This window comes from Xiphophorus maculatus, chromosome 16 (genome assembly GCF_002775205.1).
Source record: "Xiphophorus maculatus strain JP 163 A chromosome 16, X_maculatus-5.0-male, whole genome shotgun sequence".
Classification (NCBI taxonomy): Eukaryota; Metazoa; Chordata; class Actinopteri; order Cyprinodontiformes; family Poeciliidae; genus Xiphophorus; species Xiphophorus maculatus.
In genome coordinates this window covers 21,609,567-21,636,251 of record NC_036458.1, presented here as the reverse complement: position 1 = coordinate 21,636,251, position 26,685 = coordinate 21,609,567, and the positions used below count along the sequence as shown (strand labels likewise).

General features: G+C 41.0%; 2 protein-coding genes across 4 annotated transcripts; both read right to left on the bottom strand.

Annotated features, from left to right (window-relative positions):
* Positions 1–463: 463 nt before the first annotated feature.
* Positions 464–8,488, bottom strand: farsa (phenylalanyl-tRNA synthetase alpha subunit). Its single transcript, XM_005802792.3, has 13 exons — positions 8,314–8,488; positions 7,983–8,120; positions 6,723–6,821; positions 6,508–6,626; positions 5,320–5,412; positions 4,188–4,316; positions 3,981–4,096; positions 3,825–3,909; positions 3,650–3,749; positions 2,479–2,647; positions 2,190–2,267; positions 1,317–1,431; positions 464–842 (listed from the first exon to the last, which is right to left on the bottom strand). The coding sequence occupies exons 1-13, from the start codon at positions 8,458–8,460 to the stop codon at positions 737–739; spliced, it is 1,494 nt and encodes a 497-aa protein (XP_005802849.1). The 5' UTR covers positions 8,461–8,488; the 3' UTR covers positions 464–736.
* Positions 8,489–9,032: 544 nt separating this feature from the next.
* ilf3 (interleukin enhancer binding factor 3) lies at positions 9,033–26,455 on the bottom strand. 3 transcript variants are annotated; one of them, XM_005802793.3, is made up of 18 exons: positions 26,371–26,455; positions 24,584–24,681; positions 22,066–22,283; positions 21,808–21,982; positions 20,760–20,907; positions 18,390–18,481; positions 17,102–17,197; positions 15,927–16,038; positions 15,745–15,842; positions 15,553–15,664; positions 15,361–15,474; positions 15,056–15,261; positions 14,199–14,366; positions 13,842–14,123; positions 12,700–12,805; positions 12,577–12,624; positions 10,816–11,193; positions 9,033–9,825 (listed from the first exon to the last, which is right to left on the bottom strand). In XM_005802793.3, exons 2-18 carry the CDS (start codon positions 24,584–24,586, stop codon positions 9,704–9,706), a joined length of 2,478 nt encoding a protein of 825 aa, XP_005802850.1. In that variant the 5' UTR covers positions 24,587–24,681; positions 26,371–26,455; the 3' UTR covers positions 9,033–9,703. The 3 variants fall into 3 exon arrangements, with proteins under 3 accessions (XP_005802850.1, XP_023204337.1, XP_005802851.1); XM_023348569.1 differs by lacking the exon at positions 24,584–24,681; XM_005802794.3 differs by lacking the exons at positions 9,033–9,825; positions 10,816–11,193 and adding an exon at positions 11,287–12,059.
* Between the last annotated feature and the right edge of the window lie 230 nt (positions 26,456–26,685).

Sequence of the window (26,685 nt, the reverse complement as noted above, 5' to 3'; positions counted from 1 at the left end):
ATCAGAATTCTGAGAAAAAAAAGTCAATTCTTATTTATTTTTTTCCAGTGACCCTAATAGTTTTCTGAATATAAATTGGTGACATTGCTTCAACTTTGACTTCCTACAGCAAAAGGATTAAAACTCAACAGGTTTTGAAGTGTATTTGTGTTCAGCTCCCTCTTACTCTCACATTCATAAATGAAATCCAGTGTGCAACATTAAAAACTAAATAAAATAAAAAAACAACCTTTGGGGCCCAAACCACATTCCTAATTCTAAATTAGCTGCCTTTTATTCTGTGAGGTTATTCTGGAGGAAACGAGTTTTATAGTTGTGGCTTTCCAACATCAGAGATTAGGCTAACCATGACCTGATAGTTTATTTTAAAGGTGTTTGAATAGTTTTTTTTGAAGGCACTATATTAGTGTATATGACAAAATAGAAACTAAACACACTTTTTAAATAAAGACAGGTGACGGGGTTGCTAGAAAAAGATTTATTTTTCAATTTTTTCCCTATACAAATTGGACAAGATGGTGCAGAAAGAGTTTGCCGGGTGTAACAAAGGTGGAGGCCACTATTGCGCTACTTCTGGGTTGGAAATCCCAAACATTTCCCCCCCTCCTTTCGGACTTTGACTAGGACAACCCGGTGGGTGGAGGGCTTTCCACTGTGGAAAGGTTTTGCGAGGGGAAGGAAGCTGGAAGGACAGAAGGCTCAAGGAGTGGATAATGTTAAGAGCTGAAGGTGAAACTCAGGAGTCCAGTCGACATATGGGGCTGTCGTAGACCATCTGCAGGTCCACCTTGTGTCCCACCAGGTCTCTGATGTTGTTGATGCCGTATTTGATCATGGTGGGCCTGCGGAGCAGAGGAGACGGCCGAGTGAGGAAGAGGAAAACGCTGACGGAGAGACGGAGGAGTTTGACACGGAGGTTTTTAAATCAGACTAACTAAAACGCATGACCCCGGGGTCGTCTGCTCGTTAAACACAGACCGGGTCTCTGGTTCTGGTTGTAGCGCTTCAACAAACACAAACAAAAACTCTTTAGCAAGAAGCTAGCTGAAGTAAGACGGGTCGACCGGCTGTAAACCGTGATCTTTTGCAGACAGTCGCTTTCCCCTTTCACAGTTAACAATAGTCACAGACAACTTAACTTTGTTGCTATATATTTAGCAATTTTTCAGCCAAAACAAAAAAAAAAAAAATTAAAATCTGTATCAGCTAGAAATCAAACCCGCAGGTCAGGCTTTTTAAAATATTGGTGATCGGACAGAAGTCTGTGCAAGAAGCGACCTTGATTTGAACTTGGTTGTGCGCAGCGAGTGGCTCACCTCTCCAGAGACAGACCCCAGGCTATCACCGACACGTCCTCTGGGAGGCCCATGGGCAGCAGCATCTCTGGCCTGAACACCCCAGAGTTTCCCACTTCCACCCACTTTTTCAGCCCTGAACCCACAGAGAGACAGAAGGTTAAGACTCTACATGAAACGAACGTCAGGATAAAACGAGAGCAGCACAGTCGACAGAAACATCACAACGTGTGTTTTTTGGCAATAAAAAATTCGCCTTAAAAAGTGACTCATTTCAAAACTTCAGCACCAAGTTTAAGCTTATTTTTAATAGAGATGAACCGATTCACTTTTTTCACTTCCAATCCCGATATCTCGGGCTTATTATACAGAAAAACAAAAATGACTTAAAATGTTTCTGTTCTTTTTAGACACAGAAATTAAAGTAACTTAATTACAAATGTGTTTGCTAACTCTGCACCAGAACATCACACCTACATTCAGCAGTAGCTCCACAAGCCTGGTGGAACATGGAAAAACAACTTTCATTTGTTCAGTCAGTTCATTGAGGAGAAGAGCAGCCAATAGAAAATAAATAATAAACATACTGGGGAAAAAAATAGGTTGATTATCTTGGGCAATAACTTGCAACAACATGGTTCAAAAAGTGCAATTATGAATTCTAAACAGAATGTAGGATAAATAATAAAGCCCACAGCATAGAATTAGACTGAATAGATCTGCCCTTATGGGTCGTTCACATTGTAATTGATACCCAATGTAGATTTTTTTTCCCTAATATATTGGATTGGTGAATCTCGTTCTGATCAGATTTCTGCATATATATATATATATATATATAAATAAATATTTGATGATATAAGCTGCAGATGAACACACAGAGCTCTAGCGTACCTTCATGGTAGCTGAACACTTCCATACTGGGCTCTGTGTAGGGGTTGTAAGCCGGCTTGAAGCGCAGTTTGGTTATTCCTGGAAGAAACGAAACATTCATGTGACTCCGTGTCTAAAAAAAAAAAAAATTTTGTAACTGCACACAAAAAGAGGAAATTCAGTGTTTATTTCCACATTCGCCTCTGGTAAAACAGCGTTCATGCTGTCGATTTAGTGAAACGTAAGTACAGACGTTAGTTTTTCCCTGTTATTCTTTATCCCATCCCAGCTCTCCTGCTCTCATCCATACCTAGTTTGGTGAAGAACTGGTGCAGCACCCCCATCAGGTCCCCCAGCGTGAGGTCTTTGTCGGCCACCACCCCCTCTATCTGGTGAAACTCCGCCAGGTGGGTGGCGTCCAGCGTCTCGTTCCTGAACACCCGGTCGATGGAGAAATACTTGACAGGGCTGAACTTTTCCTGGTGGATGAGAGCGCGTCAGGAGAGGTGCATCGTGGGTGAAAACAGTGCAAGGACAGTCATTAGGAGTCTGGGTGGAATTCATTCCTTTTTAAGAGACGACGGTTGTGAAACTAAGGTAAGCAAGAGAACTGCTTTTTTTGGTAAAGAATCACATTTAAAGTCGGATCTAAGTTTTCTGCTGAGCTGAGGGACAGCAGAATGTTAGACCGTTTTTGGTTCCTAAGTATCTGTGAGCTGCAGAACGATTTCACCGATCGCCACATTTCTGGACATACCAAAAATCATTTGTTGCTTAAAAAGGGTTATATTTGACCTTACATTTAGAACAGTTTTAAGCACTTTGACAGGAAGCTTTATGCATATTTCTGGCCATTCTTCTAAGCAGAGTCATTAATTGATTTAAAGCGTTTCTTTTTGAGGCTTTAAGCATAAATCACACATTTCTTTGTAGCTCTGAGATCAAGAGCATGTTAATTAAAGCTAGCCTGATTCACCCACCAAAATCAACTTTAATTTGTTCAGTTACAGATGAGGCTTCCTACTCAGAGTAAAACATATTTATATAAATTGTCGTATTTTGTATCATTTTCCATTTCTGTTAATTATTATTTTGTTTTTTTAGGTGGATTTTTGGATGACAACTTTCCTTTTTAAAGGCTGGCATGTTTTCTGATTGGCCGAGCTTGATTGTCACTACGACAAGCGGGCAACAATTTAATCTAACCTACTTATTAATATTTTAACAGTTTCATCAGCACATTCTGGCACAACCAGGCCTTGAGAACATTTGTAATCTCGATTTGGCCCAAACTGAAAAAGAGGTTGCCCTCCCTGATGAAACACATCTCCTTAATAACTGTCTGGAGACCTGGCTCCTTCGTGCTCATTGGTAGATGTGCTGGGCTCCTTCGTGCTCATTGGTAGATGTGCTGGGCTCCTTCGTGCTCATTGGTAGATGTGCTGGGCTCCTTCGTGCTCATTGGTAGATGTGCTGCTCACCTGCTGCGCTAGCTTATACAGCATGCGCGCGCTAACAGCTGTAGTGTGTGTTCGGAGGATGTTCTTCTGAGCCTCCTCCATCTTCCAGTCGTATTTGTACCTGAAAGGCAACATCGCGTTGACCCACATCTGCTAAACAACTTGACGTCGGTTAGCTAGGTTAGCTAGCTCTCACCCCTGCGAGCCGTAGCCGCCCTCCGAGTGGACCTTCTTCACTCTCTCCAGGTAGTCCCTGGGGAAGCCGTGAGCGAGTGACGGGTCTGAAACCAGACGGTCACCGATCAGCAGAGAGGAGCAGCTGGAGGGAGAGGAAGCTGCGGCCGAGACTCACCGGACAGGAAGAAGGTGTCGTGCTGGTCTCTGGCCGGGTGCTGCTGAGGCTGGAACAGAGAGTCGAAATTCCAGAAGGAGCTCTCGATGAAGTTGTTGGTCGGCATCTCGGAGAAACTAGAAGGAGGAGAAGAGATTCGCGGTGCTCGTTTTTAGATCGGTTGACGATCCCTCGTTTCCTGCATGTCAGTGATGAACAGAGTCTCACCCCATCTCCAGGAAGATCTGCCTGAACTGCGTCCGCACCTTCATCAGAGGGTGGAGGTGTCCGCAGTCGGGGGCCACGCCCATCGCCTCGAAGTTGTACGGCTTAAACTTCTTCTCTTTCCAGCTGCCACTATGTCACAACAAAGAAGATCAAACATGTAACCCCGCCCTCCTCCTGCTCAAGGTAACAGTAACCTAGCTCCTGTGCATGGAGGATACAGTTGCACAGTATATCGGCACCAATACCAGTATTGGTCCAGTATTAGAAATTTCTCATATCGGTATTGGCCAATATTTGATTTTTTTTTTTTTACATGTTTGTATGTTCCTATATTAAATTTTTTTAAAACTTACCATATTGGTCCGATATTAGATATTTTCTTACATATAGGTTTTGTTCCAATAAATACAATTGGGCCAATTTTAGCATTTATTTCAATCTCACAATGATGAAATGTGGTCAAGGTGTTGAATATTTCATAAAAAATATATATCTAATATTTCCTTCTTAAATCTATAAATATCGGCGATAACAGTAATATTATCGGTCCATTTTTTCCCCATATCGGTGCATCCCCAATGGTGGATATTTCAATCTGCAGTGAAGACGACAGAAAGCCTCATATTGATGTACTTATAATAGGTTTTCTGCACATCTTAATTTTGTTAGAAAAATCCGATCTCTAGAACATTTTCAAGCAAATGAAAAGCGAGACGCCACTGAAGGGATTTCTACAGTGGACAGGATTTAAATATGGAAGCTGGAAAAAACATGGAGGCAGGAAGACAGATGGACAAACATGGAGGAACAAATGGAACGGTAGAGAAGAGAGTCTGGAAATCTATTGTTTTTTTTTCTTTTTCGTTACTTATCCAGACCTGGAACAAACTAACTCCAGGCTTTATTTAGGACAGTGAATCGGTTTAGCAGCAACGCGTTCTGAAGGACAAACATCCGTCTGTCCTGCTCTGCCTTTAGGACCGAGGTGTCCATAACTCTGGACCTGTCCCCATGTTAGAGCAGACGTTCCTCTGCGTCCTCCGTCTGAGAGCCTGACCCCGCCACCGGCCGACGGGGAAGGCCAGACCGGACGCGTGTGTGTTCGTCTCCACACACACACACACACACTCACCTGGCAATCATCTCAGGAGTCAGCTCCGTCTCCTGTTTGGTTACCGTGGCGCTGAAGGAGTTTCCCTTTGTGATCCAGTAAGACTTAACAGTGCTGAACAAATAATAAGAATAAAGGCATAAAATGGCATTCTGGGTTATGAATCAATGCAACATGTATTAATAAAGACACAAAGTCTAAAAAGCGGAAAACCTTTGCCAACATGAATATTTAGATTTTTTTTAAGACATTTTGAGTTGTCCTAGAGTTTCAAACGTTTAGCAAAACTTCATGCACTTTATCCTGAAATCACTCCAGACTACCATGTCTGATGGTTGCTATGGAGACCTGATGACTATAAGATGCTAAGGCTGTTTTCATGTCATATTAATATCTCCCCAAAAAACAAAAAGATTGCCAATGAACAACTGAAAAAAAAAAGTGAAATACAAATTTTAAAAAATGCTGCAGTTTTAATTTATTTCAAAGAGGATTGTTAAGGCCACCAGCAAATTTTCTTAAAATCACAGACTTTCTTAAAAAACAAAGCGATTATTTTAAATGTTTCACTCAAATTAAAAGTCTTTTTTTTTTACCCCAACACTGAGATGATATAAGTAATGAAAAACACATTTCTTAATTTTTTTAAGAAAAAATTGACTTGTGTTTAATTGAATTGTGTTTAATTTTTTTAAACACATTTTTACCAGGGTTGCCAATAAATGTAATTGGAGCTGGAAATTTGTGTTTCCCTTCTTCGCCTTAGAGAATGAAAAATAATCCCACATTACTTGGAGGTCTAAAACGGATGTGAACAGCAGTAAAAAGCCGTGTTTTGGGCTCAGTGGGGATGATTTCCTGAGGATAAAATGAGTTGGAGCTGCTTTGCTCGTGTGCGTTTTGGCCATCAGTCAGCCGGACTTCTTGGGTAAGAGGATTTGGAGGGAAAACATAAACCCACAGCATATTCTTTTCCTTTTTTTTAGTCATCCAAAAATCAAAATCCAAATGTTCGCATCCAAGCTCAGCAGCATAATCCTGAACTCTCTTTATATAATGCTGGATAGAGAAACACTGAAAACAGTGAAGTTGTGCAAGCTGGAGAGTGCAGCCTGTAAATCAGGAGGTAGTTTGAAATCAGTAGATAAATCATTTTAGCTCCTCTGACCAAACCTTCTGCTGCCCCCTACTGACAGAGGAATGACCTACACTTCAGCGAGGAGTTTTCTCTTCTTCAGCTCGTTCTTCTCCTTCTCGTCGAGGCGCGCGGCGTCGCCCTGTTTGGCCAGCAGCAGCTTCTCTCTGACCTGGTCCTGTATGCTCTCCGCCTGAGGAAAACGGACGTAGACACACCGTCGCCTTGAACAGAATCAGCACGCTGGTTCCAGAAAGACCCGCTTTTGGTGCGAGGGAGGCCTTCTTACGGTTCTGAATATCCTGGGGCCTCCGTCGTGGGACTTGTCCACGCGGATCCACCTGTTGGACATGGCCTTGCTGAAGCCGATCTTCCCGAAGGAGAGTTTCTACGTGAGAGACACGAAAGACGGCAATGACGTCTGGGAGTCCTGGACCATCAGCTAAAATAAACGGCTCCGTTTCTGCCGAGTCAGTTTTTAAATATTTTATTGTATTAAAAAAAACGTACAGAGGTTTACACGCAACGAATGAAAATGCGGACTTTTTTTTTTTTTTGCCACCGTTTGATGTTAAATCAGACAAAACGTCTCTTGTTCTAGGTTTATTGGAATTACCAGAATTATTTTTATTTATGGTAAAAATAATTTGCCACAATTATATTTGACAATAAACAGCAAATATGTTTTTTTTTTTATTATCGCTACTGACGATGTAAATAATTTGCACTTTTAAGCTCATGAGTTAAGGGATTTTCTAAAAGTGTGTGTACTGATCACACACTTTTTGGCAATTACTGGAATTTCATTGAAATAATTAATAATAATACTTTAAAATACTGAGATTTAAAGCCAAGAAAACAATTCAATAAAAATTTAGGTGGGTTAAAAGGGTTCATAAGCAAAATCAATAATAAAAATGTGAATAATGAAATTAAATAAAACATTTTGGAAAGTATTTTAAAACAATAAAAATAGATTAAAGTGACTCTTTCGTGGATTAGACTGGATTTCTGGCCTGGTTTTACAGGTTACATTAAAGTAGATGTGGGTCTCTTAATTTGTTTTTTATTTTTTAAGATGTGCCACAATAAAAGCTTCACAATAAGTCATATTATACTTGCTCACTTGCAATATATTCCCTTTCTAATTAAGTTAGGTAAATCTAATGCGTGATAACTAACTGTTTAACTAATTCTGGTGAAATTAGCTCTAGTAACCTTTAATCATTAGTAGCTTCACGTGCAGTAAATGGCCCGGTCGGGAATCGAACCTGCGACAGCTGCCTCCAGTCCAGAGCCACTAATAGTTTATTTTTAGAAGTAACTGAGCACTTTAAATTATGTTTTGGACATTTCCAGCTCTAAAGCGCATTACTGAAGAATCCTTTATTCTTAGCTGTGAAACAGAAAAGTAGGCTAATTTATGGATAAGGTGAGTATATAAATTAAGTCGCTTGTTTTAATTGGACAGGAACAGACACAAATGATGACAGTTTACATCATAATTTCAGAAAGAAATAACTACAACTTGTAGAAATAAATCCCTCACCATGAGCTCAGCCTGTGGCAGGCCCTCCAGAGGGATGGAGTTGAAGACCCGGGCTTCATGGCTGCCCTGCTCGGCTATCTCCGTACCCTCCTCGGTCAGTTCCCAGTGTTTGGAGGAGCGCAGCTCCGCTGAGATAACCTGAGCAGCACAGAGCAACAATTGCTGTTATCTCACATGAAAACAACCGTGACTGAGGCTTATTCCTCTCGGCTAATTCATTTAGCTGACTTATTTCCAAGTCCTCATTCTTTAAAACCCCATTGCATCAGTCGCGCTAAATGTTGACAGTGACACTCCAACTTCCGGTGACTCTCAGGACGGAAAAACTCACGTCGCCAAGCGCTTGCAGACTCTTCACAGCTCCGACGATAACCTGGTGGTCCACCCCGAGGCTGGCTGCCACTTCCAGGCTGTCCGCGCCGCCGTCCACCTTCTCAATCCGCTGAAGAAGCGTTTCCACCACACCGGTGTCCGCCATGCTGGAGCCCTGAGGTGCCCGAAAGAGACGGGATGTGACGTCACGGTCTCAGTAACTTACGTACCAGTCTGGTAGGGTATACCCCGCCATGTTGAGAGTGGCAAATACTCGTCAATAGGAAACATAATAGTTAAAAACTGATTCAGCGAATAAAAACGGTATTTGCTGGTTATGTGATATTAAATTTCTCAGACACTAAATTTTAACTTTTTATTATCTGTCGATGTAATTAATCAATATTCAAGTTTAACTTTTCTGCCATACTTTTCTTCTATTCAACTTTGTTAAAATTTTTGTTTTTTGACTGAGGTAAAGAATTGTGGAAGAACCAAAATTCAATTGAGATTATTAGAATTTTAACCACTTAAAGTTCATACTTTCAACATTTTACCTTGATTTCAATATTACATGTAACTGTAGGCTTCATGAACAAGCTGTTAAAACTGAACTACATTGAGAGGTTCAATAATTTGGTAAGGAGGTTGGCAAAAAAAAAAAAAAAAAGATGGTTGACAGTATATCAACTATAATTAGCCACAACATTACAAAGACCCAATCTGTATAAACAGAACTGTTAATTCAAAATAAAAAGGATTTATTAATACAAACACTCTGTTACACATTAACAAGAGCAAAACCCCACCCAGTTTAAAAGCTACATTGAGCAGAGATGTGGATTTAACAGCAGAATATATGTTCCAGTTATCTTCGAAAATCAGATGGTGAAAGCATCACCTCACCTCAGGTAATTAGCAAAAACAGTCAAAAATCACAACCACTGCTGGAAAAAAGAAGAAGCTATCAGCGTACATTTTAACGTTACCACAAAACGGAGCAAAAATAATAAAAGAAAAGGTGAAACTATCTTTCACATTTGTCCAGCCATAAAAAAAAAAAAAACAACAAAAAAAAAACTAAAGTCTTGTCTTACAAATAGGTTTTAGGAATCAGTCTTCATATTTAGTGGTAAAGACCAGGAACATAAAACAAAAAATGAAAAAATAAATATAAACAAAACTTTGAACTAATCATACTGAAACAGACCACTAACTTCGATCACAGCTCGGATTCGACATTTAAAAAGTCCACAGAGTGTGCCAACATGTGCTACATCTAAACCCGAAAGCACATAGGAAGCAGACATGGAAAAAGGCAAGGAGCACAGGCAGGTCTTCCATCGCTCTCTTTGGAGAAGGGTTGACACACTGATGCCGGGTGATTTCATGGGCCCCGTGGAAGCAGCCTATCTGTACTGGTAATTCATGTTGCCGTCGCTCCTGCCGAAGCCGGGGTACTGGGTGTGGTTGGCGGGAAAGCCCTGGTTGCCACCTCCCTGTGTACTGTAACTGGTTTGGGGGGTGAAACCTGGAAGCCAGAAAGAGAGATGTTACAAAAAACAAAAATAAAAACAGGTGGGAAAAATTATTAGATCTTTTAGAAGGCTTGTTTTATGAGAATACAGCTCCAACTTGCGCATTATCTATAAATGCCATACCGCTGTGTTCGATCATAACCTACAGACATTACCACCGACATCTGTGGCTGTATTCTTTGGTTTCATACTCTGCTTTTTTCTCTTCAGCTGGTTTCCCTCAACAATAACAACTTAGTTTAGGTTCAATTCTTCAACAGATAATACTGGTGTTTGACTGCTGTGTTTAAAAATCCACTAAACCTCCAACTTCAGAGTCTGTGCCGCACCAAATGATGCTGTAACTAGTAGTGTCGCAGAACCGCTTTCTGGGGAGCTTTCGACACGCCGGGGAATCAAAACTGTGACGTTGTACTACTGTTGTAAACAGGTTGTGTGACCATGTACTACTCAGATCTTTTGCGGATTGCGCGTAGCATCGTATCGTCACCTTCCTAAAGTAGTCGCCCAAGTCTACAAAGTCTACAAAAGCAATTTTGACAAAAAAAGGGGAAAAACAGTAAAATAAAATCACCACCTTTCTTTCCAAAAAATGCTTTAGGGAAAAAAAAAATGTCTTTGCCCACAATTTTAGGAAGTTGACAATATGGGTTGGCAGTAGAAGTGAGAAAATGCCAAAGACGAACGTTGTTCTAGAAAAGCTAGCTATGAGATTAACATTTAAGGCCAAATTTATTTATTTTTTTCAAGACATTTGAAGTCCTTCATTTTATATACAAGTTTAAGACTTTATAGGGACGCACAAACTCCGTTTCCCACATTTTCACATGAAAACTTCCAAACTTTACTTTTGATCATTTAGCGTACACACAACATTCAAGTTATTTCTAGCATATTTTCCAACAGTATTCCTCAGTACAATGCTGAACGTTTCCAGGCTGTGTAGGGACCGTTTCTAAAGCTTTAAAACCGATTAAACTCACCTTCATAATTGTACTCCTGGTTACCCCCAGATGCAGCACCCGCTCCCCCCGTCACCTGGCTGGGGTAGGCAGTGCTGTAGGAATAACCACCCGCACCCCCCTGGTTCTGGTTGAAACTCTTCTTCGCTTGCCCGTACTGGTTATACGACCCCTGCCCTACGGAGATGTTTGATTGATAGCCTCCCAGTGGACCACCCTTCTGCATGGGGGGTTTCTTTTTGGGCATTTTGTTGGCCGCCGGGGCAGCGTAGGATCCTTCATTTTGATAATATGACCCATAGGAGCCTGGAGCCGGAGGTTCTGTGGAGCTGAACGGAAGTCCGCCTGAGAGGCTGCTCGATACCCCAGCGCTGCCATTTGCCCCGTCGTCGTAGTAATCTATGGAGCGACAGCATGGCACAGGTTCAAAATGGGGCAGATATTTTGTTCGCTCCAGCTTGTGTGTCGTAAACAGGCAACCAACAACTTAAGTCAGTCATGAATGCAACATTTATTAATAAAAAGAACATATAAAAACAGCTAGAGTGAGGAAATCCTCCCACACCAAACACATTCTTACATTGATCCAGTCTGAGCACAAACAAGCCTCATTTCGTCTTTGCCAGCCGCCAGATACAGATCGGGCGAGAAGCAGACAAAAGCTAGACAGTGCCAGAGTAAGACCTTCATGCAGCTAGTTTATTTCTAACTCCACGGTGCCAACAAGACAGGGAAATAACAGATTTGATGAGAAAAAATATAGTTTCCTTAAAATGAGGTCAATCGTGGTGGACAAGAGACACACAGTTAAAAACAAAAAGGAAGTTGTTTCATCTAAACGTGTGGAGGCAGAGACGTCCCGAAAGGCAGTACGTGTCGTTCGGCTCCCCACAGGTCGTCCGGACTGCGAGAAGACACTGAGCTAAAATGGGTCCGGTGTGTTCAGGTACATCCACGGGTACAGAGGTTCGTCTTATGGCTGCGTGCATGCAGTGGAGGATCGTCTCCCCAGAGGCGGCTTGGACGTGACAAGTGGGATTGGCAAGACAGGTTAGATGGAGTCACTTTGTCCCAGGGGTTGTGGACTTGATGGTGACGCGACTTTCTGATCCCGCTGGAACACTACTGAGTATTTTTGTCCGTTCAAATCCTCTCAACAGGTTTTTTTTTTAATTATTATTATTATTTTCTAACACTGGAGTTAGGGGAGGGGGAGTTCTATGTTGCAAACTCGGGGTAGCCATAGTAGTCTGAGACAAAGTCACCTAAAGAGTGAGACAGGGCAGAGAAGGGGGGGGGACAAAAAAATATATCAAAATTAGATTATTTTGAATTTTTCTTCTGCCTTAAAAAATGGCAGGCTGTGTTAGGTCAGATTATTTTTTTTATTGTGTTGGACTTTTTTTTTTTTTTTTTTTTAGATTTCTCTGCTCCTGTCACGCTCAGGTAGGTCAGTCTTCAAACCAGGCTGCCAGAATGAAGAAAGGGAAACTCATAAGAGGAGGCTTGTGGGAAAAAAAAGAAAAAAAAAACTGATTCAACCCCTGTGGCTTAAAGCAGAGAAATGTAAAATCACTCAGCTAGGATAATCCCAGCAAGGCATTAAGGAGCTTTTTGTTTTTACAGAAACCGGACCCCACTTCCCGCCCTGGTGGGTCGTTGCAGGATGCACAAGCGTCTCTGCCAACACAATGCTCCACACTGTTTATTTCTACTTTCATCAAGAATAAACAGACAAAACTTCAAACAGCAACATTAGAGGTGAAGAAACTAAATACTCACTGTAGCCAGAGTTGGTGTTGTTCCCATATCCGTACGTTCCAAATCCACCTGACAAGGACAGCACACGATCAGTGGCTGCAAGTCCAGTTAAGTCTACGAAAACCAGGAAAAGAAGGTTCCTACCTCCTTGACCGTAGCCGCCTCCGTTGTTGAAGCCTCTGCCTCTTCCACGGCCTCGGCCTCTCCCTCTGCCTCTGGGTATGCCAACGTCCAGGCCAAACGGTTGGTGCTGAAATGGATACAAAGATGTTTTAAAATGAATCATATAAGAAAAAAAAACAACAAACGTACCCAACTGCGAGTACTCTTAATCCGTTTTTGTTGTATTACAACCCCCCAAAAAAACAGTAGGGACGCACCGATGGCTTCTTCTGGCCAGTCACTGATACCATTTTTTTTAATAACTGATAATGTCAGGTAATTTTAGGTCACAATACACCTTAGTTGTTCCAATCTCATTTTGTGAAAAAACACTGACCAATGCTATTACAAGACATAAGCTAGTGCTCTGAAAAATCAAATAAAAGTTGAAGCCGTTCCTCTCTAAATGAAATAACCTAAGAAAAATTACGAGTTGCGGCTAAGCAGCTATACTTATTTAAACATGTTACTAGAGAGGTCTGACAGGAAAAAAAACCACTAAACACAGCAACAAAGTTGCTAAGTTAGCAACAGTGGGGTGACCGTTGGTGACCGCGCACATGTAGACATGACCTGGTGGGCAGAGCGAAGGTGAACACTAGCTGCATTTTCATTGACCATGTAGGTAATTTGCGCAATTTGACATTTGAAAAATTAATTTGCTTAATGGAAACCTGGCAATTTAGAAAACACTTTTAGTTTTCGACAAGTTTTTCCGCTAAGATGAAGTGTTTTTTTGGCAGTATAAAAATTGGTTAATTTTTGCAAAACTGCGATGGAATGACTTTTTTAGCATCACGAGTCACATGAACGACCAGATGTTGCCACTGGCACAAACCGCGAAGAAGAAGACGACAGGAAGTAGTTGGACGATGATGGCGTGGCATATTTTTAATGGCTTATCATGAATACAAAAGTATTCATGTGTCATTTGAACCATGTTTCTTACTTGACGGAAACACCATAACTGTGAAATTGCAGGGGTTTTTTCACATTTGTAGAATACTGACATTTGTAAAGGAAACAGAGTGGTAAACAGTAGACTCCAATCTGGTCCTACGCGTTTTGCTTCGTCCAGAGGGTCTAGACCCTCAGTTATTGAGAAACGATCTTTTCCTGCTTACCATGGGCGGTCCCTTCTTCTTTTTAGCAGGCTCAGGAGCAGAGCCTTCAGGAAACAGCTTCTCCAGAGCAGCCAGGGCCGCGTACGCCTTGGCCACCTTCTTATTGGACCCGGTGCCCTGGAACTTCTGCTCGTCGATCTCCACCTCCATGACGAAGCGCTTGTCGTGACTGCCGCCCGTCTCAGAGATGAGCTCGTACTTGAGGCCGCGGCGCTTCTCGTTCAGCTCCATCACGGGGTTCTTGCCGTGTTTGGTCAGGATTGGTCCCTGCTGGCGAGCCGTCTGATGGAGAGGAGACGGGTGAGGACAACAGATCTGACTACGCGACACTGTCTGATATCGTCAGCCGACGCTTACCTCGGCAGATTCTGGAGTGGCGCCGGCTGTGGCAGTGGACGATTCGGTTTGGATTACTGCTGGCTTTACTTCTTCTGCAGCGATTGCTACTACAGTTTCTTCCAATTTCACAGCGACTTCAGTACTCTTCAGTTCCACCCCGGTGGGTAGGCCCATGTCCTGCAGCACCTGAACACACCCAAAGAAATTCACTTTCATTTAGATAAAAGCAGCAAACTACCATGTATAATTGAGATAAATTTTGCTCCAAATAAAGTTTGCTCAACTTTGGCTTTTGACACTTTAAAAAAAACCCAGAAAAATTAGATGGGGGAAAAAAGGAATTTGAAAATGATTTTGAAGTTGAGGATAATGAAAAAAATTGAAGCTGAAAAGAAATCGGAACAAGAATAAAACTTACAACTGAAAAGAAAAAAATTTGAAACGAAAAAAGATTTGAAATGGAAAATAAAAATTCAAACTGAAATTTGCTTTGAAACTGAACAAAAAAAATTGAAACAAAAATAAATTTGTTTGAAATTTGCTTGAGAAAAAAATGTCTGTTTTCTCAAACAGAAAATTTAGAAACTGAAAAGTTTGAAAATGAAAAAAAAATTGAGACAGGAAAAAATTCAGCTGAAAAACTTTTGAAACTAAGGAAAGAAATTTGTAATTGGAAAAAAAAATGGATTAGGAAGTCAAAAGTAAATTTAAACAGAAGAACAACTTTTGAACTAAAAAAAAAGTTTGAAAATGAAAATAAATATATTTAAGTTGAATTTTTTATTTTTTTATTTCAATAAACATTTTTGAGCACATTTATGACCCAATTTGCTCCATACATCTATCTAACCACACATGCAGGAAGCAGCGCTCACCTTGACAGCTACATGCAGCTTGGCGGTTCGCTTGGACGGACCAGAAGCCTCAAACGTCTTTCCGTCCACCTCCACCGCCATAGTGAACACTGGAACATGAACCGGACCGGTTTGAGATATCAGCTTGTACTGCAGACCTGGTTTCAGCTGATTCAGCCTCATTAGGGCGTTCATTGACTGAGCCGGCTCCGCCTTTTCTTCTGCAGCTTTGGGAACCAAACAGAAAAAGGGTTTTAAGCTTTCATGCCCGTCCAAAAGAACAGAAACAGTGAATCTAGGTATCCCAGTGCTAAAGGAACACTTACATTTCTTCTGCAGCTTTTTCTTCTTTTTGTTTGGACTCTTATCATCGGTTCCTTCTTCTTCTTCTATAGGCCTCTTCATAGGTGGGGCATACGCTGTGCTGGGTGGGATTTGCACTGAATAACACATAGAATTATCCCGTTACAACAAAATCAAACCCAAAACCCGCTGTTGTTGTTGTAGTTTTCCAGTACCTGTGTAATCAATCGGGGTGTCGCTGCGAGGTTTTTTGGGCATTTTTGACGGAAGCGGGTCCATTCCGAGAACTTTGTGGAGCTGCCCAAAAGCCGACAGCCTTAAAGCATGCTGATGGCAGCAGAGACGGCATTTTAGTGCATCACAGGACTAATTAGCCAAAAATGTACAAACGACTTCACTGGACTCACCTGAGCGCTCGCTGTGACGTCTTCTCTCTGCTGCTGATCCAGGTGACCAATGGCGTCTGTGGGGTCCTTCTCACATGGATCATAAATTCCAGGACCGTCTGCAAAATGGCCATTCAGAATGTTATTTGGAACGAATTAAAGGCACAAAACACTCAAGGGACGCCCAGGAGCCGAGTGCATACCTGTCATGAGGATCCCCGAAGCGAGACACTCTAAAACTCTCCGCAGAGCTTCGCCTGCCCCCATGGGCCTGTTCCCTGTGCCGATTGCTTTCTCACAGATCAGCTCCAGTGGCTGTGAAGCACGAAAAGTTTTTAAACTCCCTGACGGGATGATTCTCTGCAGTGTCACTTGAACTTTTTGACTTAAAAAAAAAAAAAATTTATAGATTTTTTTAACTCCAACATGTTTAAATTGACATTTATGTAACAGAGATTTGCACTAATCTGGTGACAATAAGTGAATAAATCAGTTGATTGCAGGATCAATTAAAATGAGCTTTAGAATTTCCATTTGGACAATAATCGTGATAGAGACGCTGCTGTTTAATATCGCTGAAAACTCCGCTCAAGCCGAGGAAAGACTCAAGATTTTTTTTGGAATCAAAATGTATGATTCACAACAAGCCAAACTGGAATCTTTCATTGATGATCTCAGAGGTTTACTACAAGCATTTCACAAAGAATGGGCGAAAACAAACTCTAAATGTGTAAAGTAAGCTGGTCATGATGACAAATTTTGCTGGACGATAAACTGTCCCAGTAATTACGGCGATAAACAATAATATTGTTGCCATTAATATATTGATAATAGCTTAGTAATTCAACTTCATCCTCTCAAATACCAATAAACTTTCATTTAGTAAAGACCGTTTAACAGTGGCTCTGGAAGATATTTTAAATATACAAAATAAAACAAAATCTGAACCAGAAATGAACCAGATTATGTGACGGAAGTTATCAGGCTCATCATTATCAGATTAATTGGTTAAATGCTTGCTGCAACGGGTGACAAATTGCGATGTTGCTAAAAAATTAAAATTTTTAGTCTTTTCTTTTTCTTTTTTGCTATTGTAAAACTTTAATACGGTCAGTGCAGCCATGCTGAATATCAAACTCGATACCAAGAGTTTTGTTTTTAAACAAAACTCAAAACTCTTGGTATTGATGATACATTTTTAGACAAACTGATGGGAGAGAAGAGGATGCAATTGACAGCAGGCAAATACATCAGCACACAACATAGACAGCCATAAAATCCCCAACATCGCCCATAAAAGATAATCAGTAAGACAACGTTAATCAAATAAATATTTCGCCATTGCTTTTACCATTTACTCCACGGTTTGTTAGCTTACCCAGCCACGAAGCGGGGCCCATGTGGGGACTCGGGCGCACAGGTCCCTCAGGATGCGGATGACGATGACACAGGAGCGCAGCCCATTGGCTCTGGCCTGGAAACACAAGCAGGAGCGGGGGGGGAGGTGGGCGAGATGGGAGGTGGGCAGATTTAGTCAAGAAGAGACAACTACGTGAGACAAGCATCATCAACACCAACATAGAACAGAAATGAATAAAAATGGAGCCACAGAATATTACAGCTTAGCTTTGTCGCTATGGAAGATTTCCCCAGGTATTAAAGGATTGCTTTGTAAGATTGTATGATCATGATCATATAGTTCACACATACAAATAATTGATGGTTTAGTTATCAGGTGTAAACAAATTCTGTCTTTGGGAGAGGGGGGGGACATGCATCTAACAAAGATCAGAAGTGAATAAAACCACCTCAAACTCAATTCTAGGCCAATGTGAGAAACAAGTTAAACCATTACAAAAAGGCTGTGCAAAAACATGTGCCGACACTTTAAGAGGAAGGGGGTCGGGGTCACGGTTGAGTTAGAGACAGAAATACTTAGAAATTACTCGAGGTGCAATATTCCTGTTGAGTTTGTGGCACACACACTAACAAAAGCAGCCAGGAGAGCAGGAGAGGTCGAGGCCACATACTCTACACTTAACAAGCTGCTGAGACGGAGCACTGACTGTTACGGCGTGACAAACCAGAGGTGACACAGGCAGCAGGACTATGAGGGATAAAACACAGTTAACCACATGGAAACAGTTCCGTCTCGCGCGCCCTCTCACACGGGGCACCGGAGGAAAAAAAAAAAAAAGCGCTCGGTAAGTAGCTTGCGTGTGTACAGTTATGGGAAACAAAAGAAATGACTCATTCACAGCAACGATGACGTTCTAGAAATATTGCACCTGGATGCATGGCTATTAGTTCCCGGATTTGGTTGATTGGAGTTAAAAACAAAAGTGTCGCTAAACGAGCAAGCGAATGAAACTTAGAGGCTAGAAGCAACAGCTTCTATTTGGTGTCGGTGTTAACTGGCAGAGAACCTGTAAAAAGTGAGCGAAGCGACTGAAGCGTGTGATGACACACATATCCTAAAAAAAACAAACACCCAAGTCATCAAATTATACTACAGGAAGTACACCTCAAAAGAGGAAACAAAAATATAAATAAATAAAAAGAGAGAGAAAATGTAAGAAATTTTTAAAATAATATAAGAACAGAGAGCATAAAACCAAACTCAAAGCTACATCTGTTTTAGAGACAAATAAAGACAAGATTCAAACCTGGAACCACTTAGCGTGGCGTAGAGATGCCAAGGCAGTTAGGCATTTCTGCCTGTCCAGAACATCCGGGGGATCGATGACTGAAAGCGTTTCTATTGGCAGGTGGAATAAGAAGACAAGGTACAGTTTGACCAAGGGGAGTTCTGTCAGCCGGCCAGGGGGAACACAGGCAGCCTTCCCAAACCACAGGCAGGAAGGGGGAAGGGGAGGGGATCCCTCCACTGGAGAACCGCCCAAAGCTTTCAGCCTCCCAGTTAATGTTGTTTTACAACCCTCCCCCCCCCACTCCCACAAAAAGAAACAAAACAAACAAACAAACAAAAACCCCAGGCACCTGAAACTAGAGATGCATCGAGAAATTCGATGGCGGCCAGAACTAGAAAAACTTTACGCTTTGTCGTTGGTCGGAAGCTAAACATCCTATCTTTTTTTCTGACAGTTAATGCACCACAACTGCTACTAAAACAGGCTAATATTGCTCTTCGGTGTGGACGCTTTTACGGAGCGAAGACTCGAGCATACTCATTTTCCAGTATTGTACTGATGTGTTTTTTCCCCCCAGAGATATGTCGGCCTTTCACTAAGGACACCACAACAGGAAGTTAGGCGTCAACAAACAGGAAGTAGATTGTTTTAGAACAGAGTTTTTCCGTTTTATCCTTCTGACTTATTTTTTAACATGCTGGATTTGAAAACTTTGGCCCGCTTGGAAATATTACGCTTAAGACAAGGGTATACAAACTCTACAGGAAATATATAATACATTACATGTAGGAATTAACACTGAGGATGCTAATTGCTAATGAAAGATCCTTAGGGCAGATTAAACCATACTCTGAGTGATCACTGTCTTTGTTCTATATCACATTTCATGGGAATATAAATAGCAATTAATCATAACAAAGATTTCTGTGTGGTTACAACAAAATGAAGGATTTAATACAGAAGCAACTTGAAGCCTCTCCAAAGGGATGTTGTCGTTATTTTTTGTCACGTAAGCCTGGAAGATTTTTACTGTATCTGAAGATGCTTTTGTTAAAACGTTTTATTGTTATATAATCAATTTCATTATTAAGATATTTAAAAACATTTTTTTATCCTTATCCAGAAAGCGAGATAGTTCTCACATAGAACTATAAGTTAGAAGTTCTATGTCAGTACCAGCAGTTCAGGGCTTTTCCAAAGCCGAAGACTGGAAAGTGGCCGTAGAATTTCTGATCGATGCATCCCTATTTAAAACCCAGCATACTTACAGGGTTGTGTCTTAAGTCATAAGCTGTGTAAAAACTCAAAGTTAAACAATATGTAAAAAGACTAAAATAAAAAATAAAAAAAAAGTATCAAATGGGAGGTTGTCTCCACGGCTGTGTCAGCTCAAACAGATGCTTTCTCTCCAACACTAACAGGAAGTGGAACCCCTCCCCTCGGCCCCCCATACTGGGTACGCTGCACTTTGCCCCTTCCGAGACAGAGAGCGGCCAGTTGGTCAAAGGTCCAGCGTCCCTAAAAATTGACAAACTAGAAGGCTTGACAGAGAGAATCAGAATTGGAACCACAGGCAGAAATTATCAGATGCACAAAAAGTGGGTATCAAAACAAGTCCACACTGCAGCAAAACTGATGGCTCAGAAACGAAGGCCCAAACGGGGCGTCGCTGTTAGTGCAGGGCTACAGATAAAGTCAAGGCTCAAGCCTTACTGCTGTTGAGCACTCGGACTAAAAGGCAGGAACCAGAGAGCCTGCTTTTCACCAAACTTTTCATTCACTGATGCTAAGCTAGGATGGGTTGCTAGGACCTCTACAACAGTTGATGTACATGCCAAATTCCTGTGCCCCTTGTCATTACCTGTAACCTTGGACCTTTCCCGCTAAGAAAAAAAACACACAGAAAAACAAGACAGAGGCGGTTAACAGCCCACTGTGGGGGTCAAACAAAGACTTTGGGTTTTTGCTACTCATTTTTGCTGCAATGCAAACCGTTCATCATCAATGATAAAAAAAAAAAACACATGCAAACACAGTGGTCTCAGTGGTTTTGTATTCGGGTAAATTCTCAGTAAGCCTTCATTTCATTGGTTACCTGCTCTTTAAAAGGGGAAGAGAAACTATGTCTTCAACAATAGTTACACTGCCTGCCCTTTACTGTATATTGGGCCATCAAAAATGTACGATTACATTACATGGAACTACGAGAGTGTCTAGAGAGCTACAAGCATAGCAGGGTTTCATTATCTGAAGGTCTTCTTGTCCCCTAGCTCCATTGAAGGCCCAATAAACAATATCTGTCTAGCCTTGCTGCCTGCCTGGCCTCGCAGCTGGAAGTAGGTTAGCACTAATGAAGGACAGGGGTCTCTGTTTGGGGGGGCTTACCTCCAGCGGTCGCCTTCTCTATCTCTTCGCGGACCAAAGGGGATGTGAGGTGAATTGTGAGCGTTAGAGGGGGCTCCTTTGTGTTGTGGATCATGATGCTCGCATCATGGATGTCCTGCGTTACTACGTATTTATCTTCTGTTATAGTCTGAAAAGAACAAATGGGAAAAGGGCATACTTTAAAAAAAAAAAAACATTTGAGCAGATTACTGTAAATACAGGAGGAACAGAAATATACCAGTCATACATCTGGGTGAAGATCCCCTCCCCCACCCCACCAGCTCCAACCTAATTCAAATCAAAATGGTGTCAGAAGTTTGTGCAGCAAATTTTATTTTTGTGCCACTTTCATTTTAAAGATATTCTTAAAATCATTTCCAGGGTTCAACAGAGGTTGACCAACTCTGTTATGTTCTTGTGGTGCAAAAATGTCAATTTCTGCTGCTTTTGTTTTGAAGGTATTACTGAAAGATATTTTGTCTGGTTGACATATGGAAAAAAAATTTTTTTATTATTATTATTCAAAAGAGACACAAACTAAAGATTTTGATGGCACAAATGTTTGGCATTAATTTTATTTGGGTAACGTGAGGGGGAGATGTTGACCTTATGACCTTTATACTTCAATTAAGAACTTCAAAACAAAGGCAGCACAAATGAACATCTTATCAGAACAAACGCAGCAGAGTTGATGGACACCAGTTTTTTTTTTAATTCTGTAAAAGGGAGAGAAGGGGGATAGTTGACCTTTCGCGACCTCTGAAAACACATTTGTGACGAACGAACGTTTGGCACCAATTATTGGTTGACCTTTTGAGGTTTAAACTTTCATTAATATCTTAAAAACAAAAGCAGCCCAAATGAAAATTGTATCAGTACAAACGCAGCAGAGTTGATGGACAAAAATTTTGTTTTATTTTATAAAAGGTGGAGAGGTTAGTTGGCCTGTCGCAACCTCTGGAAATTAGTATCTTTGAAACAGAACAAAACTTTGTGTCACACAAACGTTTCACAACAATTTGGCTTGATTCACTCAGGTCAGTCATACCTGCAGCTGTGCAAGAAGGTTTTCAGACACCCTTCCCAGCAGACTGACGGTGGGCTTGTCCTTACAGAGAAGCACCAGCTCTAGGTCCAGGTCTCCTTTCAGCAGCAGACCTTTAGCAACCAGACCCACCCTCATAACGCCACGCAGAGTCCGGGTGGCCTGGTCCTTCTGCTCACTGTTAGAAGACAAAGCAAGTTAGACGTCTACATCGTTATCATCAAGTAACCAAGAGGAATGTGCAATCTACTATATCCTGACCTGTCTTTGTCACAGTCTTCGAATTCAGACTTTGTAGTTCCCTTTTCCTCCTTATCCAGCCAATCAGAAACGGCCTTCAGAGCCCGCTCTGTGTGGGACACCATGTTCTGGACGCTTTCCAGCTCCTCCTGTGTTGGATAGATGGCGGAATGTTTGGCCATGACGTGGCGGTCGCCGTTCATGAAGACGCGCATCGTTCTGTGGCGAACGAGGGGAGGCTGGGGTTTGGACACAGGAGTGGTAGGATTTTAATGAGGAGGTTCTTCAAAACACATGATAAGTTGAAGCAACATGGACTAAACATGGTACATGATATACATTACAGAGAACCCTGTAAATAGGAACGCATCTGAATCCAGGGTTTTATAAACACGACTGTGTTGTTTACGAATTTCCTTCCAAATACGAACGTGTAAAATGTAAATCAGAAACAAGTGGTCCAGGATGGAACTAGGGACTAGTGTCCTAAAGAAGGCAATATCAAATAGGAGCAGTATTCAAGTTTGAGTGGCTATGAGTCGTGGGCCTGAACATACCTAAAAATGTAGTAATATATGGTTTTATTTGATAATTGTTGTTATCGCAGCAGTATTTCAAAAATATCGTAATAAAACTAAGTCTACATTACCCACCACATACAACTGTACTGTATGGTCCGTGTGCGCTCTCTCTTACTCTGTACAACAACAATGTCATTAATGTGGCCTTAACATCTTAAACTGCAGGAAAAAGCAAGCAGTAAAGAACCAGTTTCTCTTCTGCTGCAAAATGGTGACGCAATTTCTGTCAGAGTTCAAGGCAGTCGGTATGGAAAGCCGTTGATGCCACAATTCGTACATTTGTGTTGGGTTTTGGGACCTCTAAGGTGGAGCTCACCACCTTAGGGTCTATAAATCATAATGAAAGTTGTTGGTTCTAAATGTAAAACAAAAAAAAGTATTCCTGGTTCTCCCCCCAAAAATTGGGTTAATTCTCTTCGGTAATTTGCCATGCAGTGCTTTTAGCAATGTTATAGGAATCATTTTGTCAAAAGTAGCCATATTGGAAAATATTTAATTTGTATTTAGAGGTTTCCCTGTGTTGACCCTGGTGTAGTAAAACCACAGCTAAATGTGAATTACTGCAAACATCCCTCATATATTCTCTTTGTGTTTTAACATATGCTTATGTTACAGATGTCAAATATGCCAAGCTACTTAAAAAAAAAAAAACGAAAAACAGTTAATGAACTATTTGTTTTTTTACTAGAGATGCAAATCTTTCAAAGTCCAGTGATTCAATTCAATTTTTATTTCAGAAACCTTTTTTTTTATATTCAAAGGGTCTAGAAATTCTGTGTAAATTATGGGACTCAGCAGACGAAAAGATAGCGTAAACAAATAAAACATTTATTTAAAACAATTCTATAAGCTTCCATTTGTAACTTCAATTACCAGTGTTAGCTTAACTTCGATTTTCCTCAAGTAAAAGAACATCAAGAATTATTAAAAATATACATTTACAAAAAAAAAAAAATTAAGCAGACTAAAACCGATTTTTGAGGAATTACGATTCTCTATAGAATAAATTTTTTTCGGGACCTACTGTATAATGGTTTCTAGTCTTGTTTTATTTCCAGATCAGGCTTAAACATTTACTTAAGCTAAAGCATTTATAAGATTCTACAGAGTTTAAAGTTAGGTTTGCTTTTTATTTGTTTTGTGACTTGACTTTAACGTGAAAGAAGGCACAACTTCGCGACACGTTAAATGCAAAAATCAGATGTCAGAGACAACAAAATCTGAGTGCACCAACAACCTTATGTCTTTTTTTGCACACGTACAAAAGTTGAAGGTATGCTGGAACAACTCAAATAAATTTTGAAAGTCCAAGTCCAAAAGTCTCCACATTTGGACTTGGAGAAGGCGTTCGACCGTGTCCCTTGGGGAGCCCTGTGGGGGGTTCTCCGGGAGTATGGGGTACCGGGCCCTTTGATACGGGCTGTCAGGTCCCTGTATGACCGGTGTCAGAGTCTGGTCCGCATTGCCGGCAGTAAGTCGGGCTCGTTTCGGCCCTGGTTCGAGTTGGACTCCGCCAGGGCCGCCCTTTGTCACCGATTCTGTTCATCACTTTCATGGGACAGAATTTCTAGGCGCAGCCAAGGTGTTGAGGGGATCCGTTTTGGAGGCCTTAGGATCTCATCTCTGCTTTTTGCAGATGTTGTGGTCCTGTTGGCTTCATCAGGTTGTGATGAAGACCCAGGACACGCTGGAGGGACTGTGTCTCTCGGCTGGCCTGGGAACGCCTCGGGATTCCCCCGGAGGGGCTGGAACAAGTGGCTGGGGAGAGAGAAGTCTGGGCCTCCCTTCTGAAGCTGCTACCCCCGCGACCCGACCCCGGATAAAGCGGAAGAAAATGGATGGATAATTTTTTGATTTGAATAGTTACGTAGAAAGACTAGCAGATCATTTGTATTGCTAATTCTTAACACGGCCTTTTGACTGACGGCAAGAAAATTAAACAAAAGCTGCAACGTTACCATTTTCTTTTTAGTGAAGCTGGCGACTTTATTGCCCAGTGATTAACACTGATAAACGTGTCTTCTCTGGAGGGAAATGACACGGCTGCTCCTCGTTTCTGTGAGAGGAAATCAACAATCAAAAGACGTGGAGTAACGACAAATGTGGTGAGTAAAGGCTACCCTGGTAGGAGAACAGCAAAACGTCTACTGATTTTATTTCACGTCACTTATCTAAAGATGTCAAATTGTTAAATAATCCCTAGTGCAACTAATGAGCCTGAAAAAGGAAGACTTCTTTTTTTTTTTGCTTTTTTAGTCGTTCGTTTCTGCCCTTTTGCTGAAATGAATTTAATAATAATAAATCAGTATGGGTTGTTTTGGAGAATGTGGATCTTCAGTGCATCAGACTGAGCTCACCCTCAATTAACCTACAAAAGTATCCACATAATATGTTGTACACCAAAAAATGTTGATTATATATTTCTCTCTTCAGTGGAATTAAAACTAAGGACTTTAAAAATATTTATGGCATGGCCAGAAAAACTACCGATTAATTTATTTTTGTTATTGTGGGTTATGTTGAGAAAATACCAATACATATGGCAAAATAAGCACAACAAGAAAATTATCATTCTTTGTAAGTCCTGTTGAAGACATTGCTGGAGTTTTGAGCTGAACTTTTAGTCCAGCAAAACAGTTTAATTTGCCCAGATTTTCTTTTCTTTTTTTGTTTGTTTGCTTTTTAGGATTTCTTTTTAAACATTCGTAACTATTTTACAGTTTTAAAGCAGCATAAAATATGAAATAACTAAAAAGGGGAGAATGTGTCTGAAGTTTGAAGACAATATCTAAAAAGAATAGTAGAAATTGTTTCAATTTTGTTACGAATTACCTTGTTTTTTATCATTTAACTTGTAGGTTTAAGAACATACATGAACCCTTTTTAATTTTTTTTAAAGCACAACCTTCAACATTTCGAGCCTACGTACATAAACCTGCTTATCTTTGAAGGCCCCTTCAATGTCCTTCGGTTGAAACCATAACAATCCTGATATAACCGACTCCGGTCAGGAACATTTTACCGCTACCGTAATATCGGTTTATAGAAATAAGGACTCGTGGATATTTTAGTACGTATCGTCAAAACGCTGTTTTAAAGACAATACGGTGAAAACGCGACCGTATCTATTGTTCCATTCATTAACTCACCAAATAGAGGCATCAACTCAAACGGACCTAATAAAGGGAGCCTAAAACGCGACTGACGTAGATTTAACATTTATATGGAACAGTTGTTGCAAAATGGAGAATTAGAAGAAAAAATGCAGTCGGCTCCAAATCCAAATTGTGCGTCAAAAAAAAAAAAAAAAAGAAAAACAAAATAGGAGACGCCATCTTATTTCGGTTCAGTTAGCCTGGACCGAAAAATAAATAAATAATTATCCTATCATTTCATGCTACTAGCATGCTCCCCTGTGACCAAAAACGACAGACATGGAACATATGGCTTCTATTGGCCATATATAATCCTACAAATATTCAAAGCATCAAATTATATTCAGCTCTGTTGGATAAGGGACACCAAAATGGTCGAGGAGACGGGAGAAAGACCCCACGAATCTCCGACCACATTTAGCTGTAGCACGTTAGCTTTCCCGACCCCGACCAGCCGCAAATACCAACGGCTGAAGCACAGGAAATAACAGAAATATCACCATTGTGGTAATGTATGAGCATGTACATTTTTATGCTATATTACAAATGTGTAGGGGACTTAGTCTACACATTATATTGTTGACACTTACATATATACGTTTTCCACTCACGAATCGTGCCACCGTCGAAGAGCGCTAGCTCAAATTCTAGTCTGCAGCTCAAGCGTAGAGGGAGACGCCCACGATCCCTAAATCACTTGCGCTCATTGGACAAACTGTGGGTGATGCTACGGTGTCAGCCAATGAAAAATAAGGATTTGCAGCTCAGGCTTCAAAACATGGCGATCTACAAAGTCGTCATTATTTACCCCCTCCCACCTCCAAAAGGCACAAGCTGCAAAAAGATAAAAAGTTCCCTGGAAACCACGTGTTTATTTGTAAAAAAAAAAAAAATAGATAAATAAA

Bases quoted from the DNA above. Each gene is read 5' to 3' on its own strand.
- farsa (XM_005802792.3), bottom strand. From the start codon at position 8,460: ATGGCGGACACCGGTGTGGTGGAAACGCTTCTTCAGCGGATTGAGAAG. The intron at 6,627-6,722 runs GTAAGAAGGCCT...CGTTTTCCTCAG, and splicing joins GCCCCAGGATATTCAGAACC to GCGGAGAGCATACAGGACCA. The intron at 4,097-4,187 runs GTGAGACTCTGT...TCCTCCTTCTAG, and splicing joins CAGATCTTCCTGGAGATGGG to TTTCTCCGAGATGCCGACCA.
- ilf3 (XM_005802793.3), bottom strand. The intron at 17,198-18,389 runs GTTTGAATCTTG...TTGTGTTTCCAG, and splicing joins GCCACGCTAAGTGGTTCCAG to GCCAGAGCCAATGGGCTGCG. The intron at 15,843-15,926 runs GTATGCACTCGG...GCCATTTTGCAG, and splicing joins TTCGGGGATCCTCATGACAG to ACGGTCCTGGAATTTATGAT.